The sequence below is a fragment of the Carassius auratus genome, chromosome 46, assembly GCF_003368295.1.
Source record: "Carassius auratus strain Wakin chromosome 46, ASM336829v1, whole genome shotgun sequence".
Classification (NCBI taxonomy): domain Eukaryota; kingdom Metazoa; phylum Chordata; class Actinopteri; order Cypriniformes; family Cyprinidae; genus Carassius; species Carassius auratus.
In genome coordinates, this window is record NC_039288.1 from 15,470,199 (window position 1) to 15,484,532 (window position 14,334).

General features: G+C 35.9%; 1 protein-coding gene across 3 annotated transcripts in view; it reads right to left on the reverse strand.

The window, feature by feature from the left end:
* LOC113064336 (glutamate receptor 1) overlaps positions 1–12,990 on the reverse strand; it is a 59,691-nt gene extending 46,701 nt beyond the window's left edge. For 2 of the 3 annotated variants that reach the window (XM_026235075.1, XM_026235073.1), the window contains exons 1-2: positions 12,503–12,990; positions 12,211–12,345 (exon numbers count right to left, since the gene is read on the reverse strand). In XM_026235075.1, the coding sequence (XP_026090860.1) occupies positions 12,211–12,345; positions 12,503–12,632 (265 nt within the window). In that variant the 5' untranslated portion in view covers positions 12,633–12,990. Of the gene's footprint in view, positions 1–9,869; positions 9,947–12,210; positions 12,346–12,502 lie in introns of those variants that run through there. The other variant, XM_026235076.1, reaches the window with a different exon arrangement.
* Positions 12,991–14,334: the final 1,344 nt, after the last annotated feature.

Consider the following 14,334-nt stretch of genomic DNA (forward strand, 5'->3'; position numbering starts at 1 on the left):
TGACGCAAAATATGTGCATCGATTCGTCGACCTGTTTTTATAACTCTATAAAACGTTTGCAAAACGTTTACCTTATGTGCGCTGAATATACACGATGGCCGGATCAACATTCTGTCCAAAGTTATATAACCAATCCAGGGGTTTTTCTGCATTGATCTGTTTTTTTGGCGGCTGTCAAATCCTTATTTGATCGTTGAGTGATGTAGAATAGAATGACTGCTGCACCTGAGAGGGCGCGTACGAGAGAGAGCCCGGGCTGTGCGCACGCACTCACAGTCTTCAAACAACACGAGCGCTTCTTGCTCTCTCTCTCCCTTGTGCATATTAATCAAAATCATTAAACACGATAGAAAAAGGGCGAAACACCAAAGTTTCATGCGCGCTCGCACACTCACAGTCTTCAAACTACACGAGCGCTGTCTTGCTCTCTCTCTCTCTCTCTCTCCCTTGTGCATATTAACCAAAATCATTAGACACGATAGAAAAAGGGCCGAACGCAAAAGTTTTTTTTTTCTCCATGAGGCTGCTGGCTCCCACTGTTAATTTTTAAGTTTAATTTTTTTTTTTTTTTTGGAAAAAAACTCTTTGTATTAGCTTAAAGACCTCAAGTTTACATTGGTTACTGTCTTTCAATTGCTCTAAACAAGTATTTTGGGTGACCTTTTTATTGTATGCTACACATCAAGTTGTTGTTATTTTCATCTGAAAGAAGAACTTTTTTTCAGTAAGCTAGGCCCTATGTGTTCAGTAAGCTTGTTTCAGTAAGCTATGTGTTTTCAAGGCTTCAAGGTTTTATTGAATGCTATCTCTATACAAGTAAACATAAATAATTACATAAATAAACATATATTGCAATGTTAAGGAATTCATGTTTTTTTCATTCAGATATGTAAATCAACATGTATAAATTGTTAGTAGTCAATTAATGGGGAAATAATCGAAATTGAATCGGTCTTGAAAAATTAATCGTTAGATTAATCGATGCATTGGAAAAATAATCGCTAGATTAATCTTTTAAAAAATTATCGTTTATCCCAGCCCTAGATCCATGGAAAATAGAACAAAACAAAAAAAGATGTTTCAAACAGTATTTAGAATCTTAATGTGGTAACAGGATATTTATTTAATATTAAACAATTTTTTGATCAACATTTATTGTAATAAACAATATGCAATACATTTAAATTGAAATGAAAATGTTTACATTTATAAAAATACAAAAAAAGATACTTAACACAAATGTAAATATTTTGAAGATCACATTTTAATTACGTGCTCTAGATGTACAGTAACAACATAAAATCTCATTATTTAACTGTAAAACATGCATTACATTTCTATTCAACATTATAAATCTTTATTGTAAGTTTTAAATAATAATAATAATAAAAGATTTATAGGAATGTCCTACACAAAAAGGATGGCCAATTTAGGGTGCTTGGCATCAGAATGGCTGAAAACTCCCGAAAAAAAAGGGAAATGGATCTTGTTTTAAGGATTTTTAGTTATTTTTATTGGAAACAAAACAAAAATACTGACAAACACAAAAGTAAATCATTATCAATATAAAAGGTGAAACACTCATTACCACCAACTTTCAATCAAGACACAGGTATTACAGAAGCAAGCAAGTGCTGGGTAGTAAATAGGTTATCTAAAATTCTGTCATGATCACCCACAAAGCACTTCCTTCTGAAAAACAAGACCTCAATACGTCTTGCCCTGCATTCTTCTTTGTAATTACAGTGACAATGAAACCTCCACCCACCAATCATCTCTGCTCCCGCCCCCTCACAGCCGGCCACACACCATGTGCTTAAGATGCACATGGCAATTGATTTTTATTACACTACTCTACACGGGGGCCTGTTTCATGTATTTGTGAGTCCTTTGTTGCAGACAGTGTCAAAACTGGAAAAGCTCCAAAACACCCTTAAAAACAGTGTAATGAGTTTCCTACATTTTCACCTGAACTCCAAACTGTCCTACTTCATTTCTTTTACTTATTCTGTAATTATATTAATGCCCCTCTGGGACATTTTACTGCTCCACTGTCTTTTTTAGACCCTATACCACATTGCATACATTAATAGTAATGCAGTGGTTTTTAGATAAAATTATAGCATTTGCAATAAAACACCATAAGAGAGCCTCATTTACCATAATTTCAATCTGTTTCCATGTTAACACCTTCCATTCATTCTAGCTAAGATTAATTCCAGGGGAGATTCATACTATTTGTATTCAGAGATGTTGGTTCCCTGGGGCTTTGAGCATGTGAACGCGGGATGTGCCACAGTTGTGACATACTTCAGCTCCAAATCTTCCCTTCAGGAGAACAAACTTTCAAACCAGCCTCAGAAAACAACTCTGATAGCAGATAGCTTTCTCTGCTTCTCATCTACTACAGTCGGTACTATTTAAGCCTCATTCCCCCATAATAATCACCCTCATTGTCCCCTCCACAGCACTGATAATGAGGATTGCCAAATACACTGTCATGCATAGATATTTATCTTTTAATACAGGCGATAAAGAGTCAATGTAAGGCTACACAAAGTATTAATCTCAATCATTTGGAAAGATAACGCAAGATCTTCTTTATCAGCGTTCTTCATGCCTACCACAGATAAAAGACGGAGGGAAACGAAAAGGAATCACTCAATCATTTTTATGCAGTGCTGATTGGAAGGAGTATCAGGGTTTGTGTGAATGTACAGTTGGGTTGGGGAAGAGAAAACAAGTTTCCTGCCTGTGGTGATCTCTACGATTGCTGAAAGATATTTGTGACAGGTGGATCCAGTGTGAGTTATTTCATCTGATCTTTAGTCACTGCAGTGAAGAGGAGAAGAGCTCCACAGCATCAGTCTGTTCCAGCAGCATCTGCTCTCCTTGCCTTTGGTTTTTAAGCAGCTGAGGTAAAAAGTGTGTTTGAACTGATGTGCAGTCCTGTGACATGGCTGAGAAACCAAAATGGTGACAGGAGGCATTTATTCCAGCCATGGTCAATCAGAGATGTGGATTTTTACTGGTAATGTTTTGATTGTGGTGCATTATAGCTTTATGTAAGGATCGTTTACACAAATATTAACATTCGTCAACAGTTATTCAACCTCATGTCATTCTCAACCTTTAATTCTTGTATGAAACCCAAAACAGAGCATTTCAAACATTGACTTTCTGTTTTCTTTAGAAAACAAGTGCATGGTTATTTTTTACTGACATGCTCTTAAAAGGAAAAAAGGACCATACAGTATACAGTGAGAATAGAAAATAATCACCCCACCCCCCGTTAAAATAATCACATTTTGTTGCCTTGCAACCTGAAATGAAGATGGATACAGTTTTTGTTTTATTCAGCTGTTTTTGCTCATTCACAGTGCAACTTATAACATCCAAAGGAAAGATATAACACATCAGGGGAAAAAAAGTTGGAATCACCCCCTCCTAAAATCAGGTGTAACTTGCTCAGCATGAAAAGAGCTTTCCTGGAGCATTTCGATCCTTGGTAGTGCAACTGAAGCAAACAATCAGTACGGGTGGCAAGGCACTGCCAAAAGATTCCTGGGATAAAGTTGTGAACAGGCACAAGTCAGGAGATGGATTTAAAAAATTGAAAGGTTTAAATCAATGCCTAGAAGCACAGTGAAGTCTATAATCAGGGCTCAAATTGAGGGGGGATGCCAGAGGATGGAAAAAATGGTTGAAAAAAATGACAAAAAGCAAGCCCCTGGGTAAAACCACCATCCCATTGGGATTAATAATGTGTATTATAACATATCATGCAAATTAAATGTTAAAATTCTGTACTTATAATGATTCACAAATTAAACAGTGGTGATTGGCCAATCAGAACTCGGTACTGTAACAAGCTGCTCACAAGCGGAAGCAAGTTTTCATCATTATATTTCAAGCAAAATGGTTCATGCACAACTTTTGAAGTTCTTTAAAAGAAGACAACAGAAAAGATATGATTTTTCCTTGATTAAAATTTAAAGACATTCCCCGACATTATGTTATTGTACTGTATGTGTGACTTTGAGGGATTGAATCACCAACTTTGCAAAAAACAAACAAAAACACGTCTTGAGAGTCCAAACGCATCCACTGCATGATGAAGCCTGTTAGAATTTAGTAAGAATGCCCTTATAATAAAAAAAATACCCATCTATGAGTTTTTACATTTTTATAATGATTGGACAAGCAAGTAATTTTCTGAATATCAACACATGTGTATGAGCACAGAGCAGTGCATAGCAACACTGTGTTTCATTCCTTGAATGAATCTGTTTTGAATGAATCAAGTGAGCCAGTGATTCAAGATGGATTCAAGTGTTTCTCTTCTAATTGAATCAGCTGTTTTGAACAAATCATTTGTTTAAAATGATTCAGTAAATTGTTTATAAAAACATGGACTTGCTACTATATTCCACCTACTGGCCGTTTTATTGTCATCATTATTTATCCATACAGGCCTAAACCAGACAAGGTGCACTACCAGCAGAAAAACACATTTAGCAAAATATTGACCAAAATTCCCGCATTTCAGTCACCAGAAAGCAAAAACTTATAAATGATAGTTCATTAAGGCAAATTTTTCATTAAACCTTTTTAAAAATAACACACATTTTTTAATCATTATGTGAAATTTGCTACAGGAACGGCTGTAGAAACAAAGAGTGGTCATTGCGTGCATGTGACAACAATATCACTAATTCTCCACAAATGTGGCTCAAACGGTAGGGTTGCAAGAAAAAAGACACTCATCAAGAAAGGCCACACGCAGTCAAGATTCTGAGACAAATAAGACTAAAATGTAATTATTTGGCCTCAACTACAAACGATTTGTCTGTTCTTGAGGAAGATCTGCTGCCCTCTAAAAGAAAGTTGTCAGTGGGAAGAAGGTTCAACTTCCAACATCACAATGACCCAAATCACACAGCAAAACTGAGCACACAACGGTTGAAAGAGAAAAAGATGAGTGTCCTTGCATAGCCTAGTCAAAGACCAGACTTAAACACCACTGAAAATCTGTGGTATGACTTGAAGACTGCCGTCCACAAAAGGTCAGCATCAAATTTAACTGAACTTGAGCTTGAATTTAAATATTGCAAAGTCTAGACGTGCAAAGTTAGGAGAGACATATCCCAACAGACTAAAGGCTGTAATTGAAGCAAAAGGTGGTTCAACAAATACTGACACAATGGGTGATCCTTTTTCTAACTCAGTGATTTGTGTGTTTTTTTCTTTTTCTTAAATTTTTTTCCTGGTGTTATATCTTTCACTTGGATGTTTGTAAATACAGCTGGATAAAACAAAAACGTTGTTCATCTTCATTAGAGGCTGCAAAGCAACAAAATTATTTCATTATAATATTGTCATTACTTCTAAGGGGGGTGATTCTTTTCTGTACCCACTGTAAGTGGTCGATATGACTCATGCACTACTATATTCCAAGTCTGCCAAAGGCATATACACTCTTAAAAAGTGCAATGAGCAATTGTTACCTTTTTTTCTACCTGACCTGATTCTTAAAAATTACTTAGTTGTTGTAGTCAGGTTGATTCGGTGATAATAAAATCATATAAATAAAACCAGTTAAGTTACTTTTTTTTTTTTCACCAGACAAATTTTTTTTATGTTTTACAGCAGATTTGTCTGAGAAATAACTAAATTTAACCTGTTATTAATAAAAATTGCAAAAAAACTTTTGGATATGATGTGTCAGGTTTAATGTCAATGACACCAAACACCATTGGCACTCCAGTCAAATCTGAGAGCTATGGCAGTGAATATTATCAGCAGGTCAATTTCTTACACAAAACTATTTTATGTCTTCTGAAGAATATAAAAAAATAAATAGTCATCCATTAAAAACAGAAATACTGTGGATAAACTGTAACAATATTTCAAAGTTGTTTATTCCTGTGATAGTAAAGCTGAATTTTTAGCAGCTATCACTCTAGTTTTAGTGTCACATAATCCTTCAGAAATCACTCTATGCTGATCTGATGCTCTAGAAAATATGCTTTATTATTATCAATGTTTATGATCTAATTATTAGTAACTACTTTTTTATCTTCAGATTTCTTTCATGAACAGAACGTGGAAAAGTATAGCATGTATTTAAAATAGAAATCTTGTTTTTATTATATTATAAAAGTATTTACTGTCACTTTTGATCAATTTAATGCATCTTTGCTTATTAAAAGTATACATTTCCTTAAAAAAACTTTTGAACGATAGTGAGTCAGTATTAGGACTGTGAGATTAATCAAAAATGTAATTCAATTTGATTCATATCGAGTTGTATAGCACTTTTCACAATGTACATTGTTGCAAAGCAGCTTCACAGAAAACAAATTAATATAATAAAATCATGATGTGAGAAAACACAATTTTTCCACCACCCCCCTCATGGTGCGTGTTGACTGGCAAAGAGCAATTGAGCATTTGCATTTCATTCATATGGGACTTGAGCTTCATGCTTAATCAATTTGTTAATTATTGCAGATTAGGGATGTTTTTAATTGGCTGTCCTTGTTTAAATATTAAATAAAATGACACTGTATCTTTACTTTGGGCATTTAGAAACAAAGTTTGAATCTTTCCAACATAATTGCAAGTATCTTTGAAAATCTTATTGCCCATGCACTGAAAAAAAAGCATAGATTAAACACTCTCACTACAGAAACACCATAAACAATAAGCACTGTAATGTTTTAAGTGTCAATGAGTGGAGTTCTGCCAATATTTGCCATAATAATGTGCAACCGAATGCAGCACGAGAACAGAATACACCAATCAAGACAGAAGAAAATTCAGACCTTATTGTCACTGTTCTAGTTTCTGTTGTTTTTCATTGTTTGGTGTTTAACCACATTCGTGTTGTTTTGGCATGATGGTATAGCTTTTTGATAACGCTATAAATAGTTTTCCAAATTGCATTCATGAAATAAAGTGTGTAATGAAAAACTATCTTAAAATTCCTAGATCATATCAGAGATTACAGCCAAGCGGCTCTTTTTGTCACCTAACAGAATCAGATTCTGTCCCTGGTGTCCTCTAAGCAGCTTGTAGCCTCAGTCTTTGCAAGGTGATATATCTGAAAAGGTACATTTTTAAAACTGTATCACTCCAGGCCGGTGAAGGTCGAGGAGCATATCCTGAAATCACCACAGCTAACCTCAGCCCGTTCTTGAGTTCTTGCTAATGGCTTTGCAGATGAAGCTAACATAGCTGCATGAACTATCCTTGGCAATCGTCTTCGGATATTCAGGCTAGCTATCACATCAAGGCACTCACTGTCTTTAAAGTCTTCCATCACTTGTATACATAGTTTTAAATTTAGGCAACGACACAGGTAAAAGCTTTTCAGCTGTCTATGTGAGTTCCAAGGGGAAGACACACAAAACAGTGTTTGTTCCTGAACTCGCTCTGACATGAGCTTCAATGGGTCTTTGGAGCCCGCCTGATTGACATGCTGTGGACATTTGGCCCGACTGCATGTCAACGTGATGAAAGGACTGATACGTGCTGAAAGGAGGACCACAGGGCCGAATAGTACTAATGCCAAGAACAGACTGTCATAAAGGCTTGTAATATGGCAAAAGCAGAAAAAGATTCTTAAAATAATTAAAGCTACAGTTGGTAACTTTTGACGCTCTAGCGGTTAATAAACAGAACTGCTTGCGTCTTGCGGAAGAACATCGTAGCCGGAGCTACTTCTCTCTGTTTATGTCTATGAAGAATCACAAAGGTACTGGGTTACTCCGCCGTGGTATCCCAGAAGTAATCTAAAATAGTCCGAATATAAACACTTATTATAGGTGCACCCTAGTGATTCAGGACAAGCTAAAAACACAGTTTGGAAAATGGATTCATGGTGTCCTCGCTTATTATATACTTTTTTTCTACATTTTGAACACAAACAAATTTACGGACCGCGGCTCTGATTGGTTGTTTCTTACCGGGAGCGCATGACTTTCTACAAATGGCAATAAGACCATGGGAGGAGCCAGAGGAGCTTGATTTTTTCACAGATTATCTGTCTCATATTCTACTGTCAGGACATAATGACAGGTTTAACAAATATGTAAAAAAATATATATATTTTTACAAAAGTTACCTACTGCAGCTTTAATGTATTGAAGAAAATGAATCAGGTTTAAAATGATGTGATGATGGGGTTTGATTCAGCTAGAAAGCCATGAAGAGAAACACTCAACGCCATCCTGACAGACACTCACTGGCTTTTTCAACTGTCACTGGAAGGTCGACTAGTGATCAAGTAGATCACTATTCATCAGTGCAACTGACAACTTTAACTTCAACATTAAATCAAAGATGCATGGAATTCTTCAGGATTAATATGGTATAACCATTTTAATGTGGGCTGCTGATATTGCATATGAAAACATCTAAGTGCCAATTCTGATAAACTGCTTACAGTCAAATACTGTGATGCATTTCAAATGAAGGCTGAAATGTAGCATTCATTCAGCACTGCTTGAAGATGGATAGTTGAAAATGACCTTTTTTTCATCATTTACTCACCCTCATCCTTAAACCCGTGTTTTTCTTCTTTCTTCATCAGCACTTTCATTATTCAACTTCCCTTTCCTAAAGAAATTATCCCTATAAAGAGGACCGTATTCTAAAATCTGTCCATTGCAGTTTAATCTTAACATGGCATTTATCTCGATATAACACTGTACAGTGCCTTGCCATGTCAGTTAAAGCCTACAATTATCAGTGCTTTTTAAACTCTCCTTCTCACAATTTTCCTTCTCACAAGAACAGCTATCCTACTCCAACTAAAATTTTGACAGTTTCCAGCTTCCCTCAAAAGTGGATTGTTCACTATGCCTCCCTTTGTGGCTCTGCCTCCACATGCATACATCAAAACCCCTGAAAATAATCACTTTGGCTATGATGCAATGAATAATAGATTAAATGAATCTATTTGAGTCATGCTAAACGGTTACTGTAGCTCTTCAGAGTAAAGGCAACTTCAGCAACCGGTTCAGGCACATATCTAAGAAAATCTGTACTGCTATGTGTGCCATTTCTGCCATGCATGTCATCTATTTTACTAAGTATTATAAATATGATAAAACAATGATTTGCAGAAATGGGAACACATCTAAATTTCTTATTCTGAAGATATTAAGCCTTTACATGTGTTATACAAAGAAATACTTAGTTCATGAATAAAACATGCAAAGACTTTATTTTTTCCTTGCTCTTTTTTTAGATTATCTGACGTTATAAAAAGTGAGAAATGCTATAACATATGAAGTGAAAATCAAAACATACATCTCTTCTGATCAGGTTTGCAGCATTAAATGCAGGAACATATTTCAGAAACGCATGAGACCACATTGCATTTGTAGTATAGACATTACTCTGTCCTGATTTAATCCACAAGAACTAGGACCACCTATACTTTTGTCAATCAACTATTGCACTAAAACAGTGGTTGTCACCCCATGTTCCTGGAAATGGCTGTGGGTGTAAAATGGAGGAGGCTACAAGAACAGGATTGAGAGCCAATGCATTAAAACAAGAGTTAGTTTGAGGCACTTTAAAGGAAACCAGCCGTCTAACCCCTTTGAAATCCAATCACAAGTGACTCACAGGAGACGCATGCTAATACCAAGTGTAAACGATTTTCAGTCTCAGCTGACCACTTATGATCAGGTCATTCAAGACGGATATACCTGGTTTAAAAAAACTTAAGAAAGCATTATTGTGGAAATAATCACATTATTAACATGCTGTTTTTGAAGCATTTTAATTTCAATGGCATTTTTTTTTTTCAAAGGAAAAGTAAAAAATAAAATAATAATAGCTGAAAATATACTCACCCTCACACCATACAGGATGAAGAAGAGTTTGTTTCTTCATTGTAGACCAATTGGGTACATTTTGCTTTCATCACTTGCTCACCAATGGATCCTCTGCAGTAAAGAATGAGAGCTCAAAAACAGCTGATAAAAACAACACAATAATCCACAAGTAATCCACATAACTCCAGTCTATCAAATATCATCTTGTGAAGTGAAAATCTGCGTGTTTGTTAGAAAAGAATTTATCATTAAGGCAATATACCGAGCCCTTAACAACACTTTCTTCAGTTAAAAAAGATCCATGCCGTTGTTTTCTCGCTACAAAATTTAGAACTGTTTTTGCTTGTAAATGGTGCTTGATCTGTTCATATTTCTCTCCCGAATAAGACAAGATGACGTTTCACTGGAGAAAGCAATATTATTGACAAAGCACTCATATTTTAGCCAGAAGCAATGTTTTGAAGTTTAAAAAAGTCCTAATGATGAAATGTTGTTGTTGTTGTTTTATCATTTTTTTTACATAGCTTGTTGCTTCACAAGACATTAAACCATGGATTACTTGTGGACTATTGTGATGTTTTTATTAAGCTGTTTGGACTCGGCACCCTACACTGCAGAGGATCCATTAGTGAGCAAGTGAACATTTCTTCCAATCTGTTTCAATGAAGATACAAACTCAACTACATTTTGGATGGTCTGAGGGTGAGTAAATTCTGTCAATTATTTGCCAATTAATAGACAGTGAAGAAAACAGACCCAAATGGGCTTGAAATTATTACAGCGAGTTGGTCATTTTTGCTCATAACAAACAAAAGCACATTTAAAGTTCTCCAGAACATATCAATCAAGACACAAAAACACTGATTTTCTTTTGTTATGTTTCTTAAAGCCCCATTCATTGTTCTGATTTGTTCTTGCAGCAAACTGAATTTTGTTACACCTCCTGGCACACAAACTGCTCTAGTGATCTCAGGTTTTGTTCTGGGAACGTTTATGACACGATTAGAGGATAAGACAGCAGCCATGCACAATCGCCCAGAAGAGAACTCACTGCAGATGTAATTAGCTCAACATAATTACTTTCACACTTCCCTGTGACAAGAACATACGGACTCAGCCCTTACTTTCCTATGATAACCTCCCTCTAATAAGGCCCTCTCGGGTGTCACCCAATAAAAATCCCCTAAGGAGTCCCCTAAAACGGAAAACATCACTCCAGCCCCAGTTTCTCTGCTCAGCCTCCAGTAAACAGCACACTCTGCTTTGAGGCACTGAAACTTACTTAAAAGGGCACCACTGATGAGAGAGGTTTGTCACAAGCACTCATCTGGGAAAGACTATAGCACATGTGAACTTGTCAGGATGATCAGTCTACTGTGCAAGTGTCAAAATATTCCAAACAATTATCTCAAAAGAAATATCTAGTCTGCAACAGAAGCTGTTTGCATGCTAAACATTATACAGGGTTGCACGTCGCTGGCAGGGTTGAACACAAACATGGAAAGGTTGCCTGTGTCAATCTCAGACATCAAAGGGCAACATTCCTCACTGACAGGCAGCTGAGCTAGGAACGAGCTCTCTATTCGACTCATCTAAAAACGTTCATATTAGCAATGTACAGGAGCTGTTTCATATTGTCTCATGACAGAAAATATGCTGTCATACCTTACTATATACAGTAAGGTAATATAAGTGACCTTTTTTTTTCTTTCTGCTAAAACATTGCCTAAAGCATCATAGCCACTTCTTTTCTGCAAATTTATGGTACCACAGTTGTTAAATATTTTACAGTGTATTTACAGATTTGACAGCATATTTTCTGTCATGAGACAATATGAAACAGCTCCTGTACATTGCTAATATATATATATATATATATATATATATATATATATATATATATATATATATATATATATATAATTTTTCATTAAAATTTACAGTTTATTTGTTTAATGAAGAACACTTAAAGACATAAATCAATTTTGTAAACATGTAAAGGGCACGTGGTCGTGAAAGGAGTAAAATTAAACAAACCATTGTGGCAAAGTGAAGCATTTGCAATTGTGAAAACACACCACTGGCTTGTGTCAAATTCAAGCTCAGGTATTCTAGGACATTTTGCCAGCTTTGCAGTTCTACCTGACATTGACGTTATTGACAGTAATCCAGCTGCGTTTAAGAGCAACAAAACATCTGAGGTTCTCCTACTTCACTGGCAAAGGCCTAAATCATCACGTGCAGAGTCGTACAGAAATTCAGCAAAGCAACAAGCGTGATGGAAACAGATCGCGTGCGCACTGCAGAGGTTTCGTTTTTGGGAAGATGACCACGAAGATGTACATTAATATAAACTTACAGGCGTATGTCATGGCAAAGCTGCTCCCCGTGTCCACCATGTCCACTTGGGGTACCAGTTTAGGAACATCATTGTGTTGAGAGAGCGCGAAACGGAACACGTCGTATTCATGGGAGTCGGTTGGAAACAAACCTCCTGTCGAGATTAGAAAAGTCATTCAGAAGCAATAACACCAGAAAGGAAATCTTTAAACCCAAATGGCTAACTGTACCTCATCCTGTGCGATGGAAACTTTAAATCACGGTTTTTTTTTTTAAGACACGGTTATGAACGATAGCCGCCGAGTACTCACCTATGTTGATGTTACTTGGGAAACTTGAACATGAACACAACCCAAGCAAACCGGTGAAGAGTAAGACGAAGCCTTGCCACATATTTCCGTTTGCATTTGAGAAACTGACAAAGAGCCAAATGCCAAACATATATATACCAAAGACTTTGTCCCTTCACTCACACTGAGCCCATAGCGGTAACAGAGCCAGCAGAGCGCAGAGAACCCAATAATCCCAGTCAGTCCTGTTGGTAAAAGCGGTGGGTGACTGAATAAGCGTGTCTCTGACAGCACTACTTACAAATAAACACACTCTCTGTAGTGTAAGCAAAAGAGAGGAAACGCGGATCTTGATCGCGTTCTTAAGAGCATCACCGCGCGCTCCCGGTAGGTCGTTACTCTACTCGGAGTAGAAGAGCAAATGACTGGGTAAACTTGAAGCCGCGCGCAGACTGTACCATTTTACAGCAGCTTCATTCTTCAGTTGTTATGTTACGAAGCCTCTGTATGTAAGATTATTATACTCTAACCTACATAACATATTTGTAATAAGAGCATTACATGGGATCATTGAGTGTGATAAACAGTTAAGAGCTTATGAGCAACAGAACATTAAGTGGGACAGTTGGTGTAAACGATGTTACCCAACAAGAAAACAAAACACATAAACACCGCATTCTTTTCTGTATATGGGTCACTGACAAATATACATATTCGAAGCAAAAGGTTTAAAAACAAAAATAAATTTAATGTTGGTGTCATAAATAAAAAACTTTTCTTTATTTTTTTCCAGAAAAAAAAACATTAATTTGACATATGTCAATGCAAGTAGTAACCATCAAGTTAAAAAAAATACTAAAATACTTTAATTACACCTTAGTTTACACAACATAATCAGTATTAACAAAATATTGTTTTATTTCAATATGTTTAGCTCTGTCAAAATTAAACATGAATACTTTGTCAAATAGAAATATAATCTGACAATAGAAATAATATAATGGATTTTTAAGTCTAAAATCTAAAATTTAGTTTAACTAAATGACATAAATTCTAGAGTAAATAAACAGGCCACTGACTCTTTTAATTGAGTTTGGGGAACACTTAAAACACATAAGTCATTAATTTATCACAATGACGTCACACAGTTCCAATGCCTGTTTAAACTTAAGAAAAATACCCAAATTCTACCCAGTATAAAACTCTGTAAAAGAAGGCAATTGTTTTAAGGTTCACCCTGAATCAGTGCTTTGAATAATAACCCTGACCCAACATTTCTGTTCATGAAATGATGATATGAAACTTAATAATTGCATTGCCCAGAATGAAATTAGATTACATAAATAGTGACATAGCCCTATATAATTCAGACGGCACAAATCGCTTCATCAGCTTCAGGATGTAATGACATTAACATCCATGACATGGACCATTTACAGTCTGGTGGAGCTGTAGTCTCCCTTGGCATACCAACAGAAGGAGGAACTCCGCTATTCCCATGGTTTATTGTGTTGCACTGGCAAGTGCCAAGAAAATGCCTTATGGGAATTGGGAACACGAGTTACTGCAAGTTAGCAAAAAAAAAAAAAAAAAAGAAAAAGAATGAATGAATTATTGAACATCTATGAATAAACCATCAATGTTGTAATAAAATAAGTGAGGTTTCCTTGAGCACATGTTATGCAGTTTCTAAACTGGGTGGCTTCAGATTTTAATCAGCTTTGTTTGAGGAAAGTGTCCAAAGGAATTACATACATCTGATGTCTTCTTTAGGGTTTTTGCATTAGCATTTTATTATATTATAAACAAATAATGATCAGCAGAAGGAAACATGAAGTGCTCTAAAAATTCTT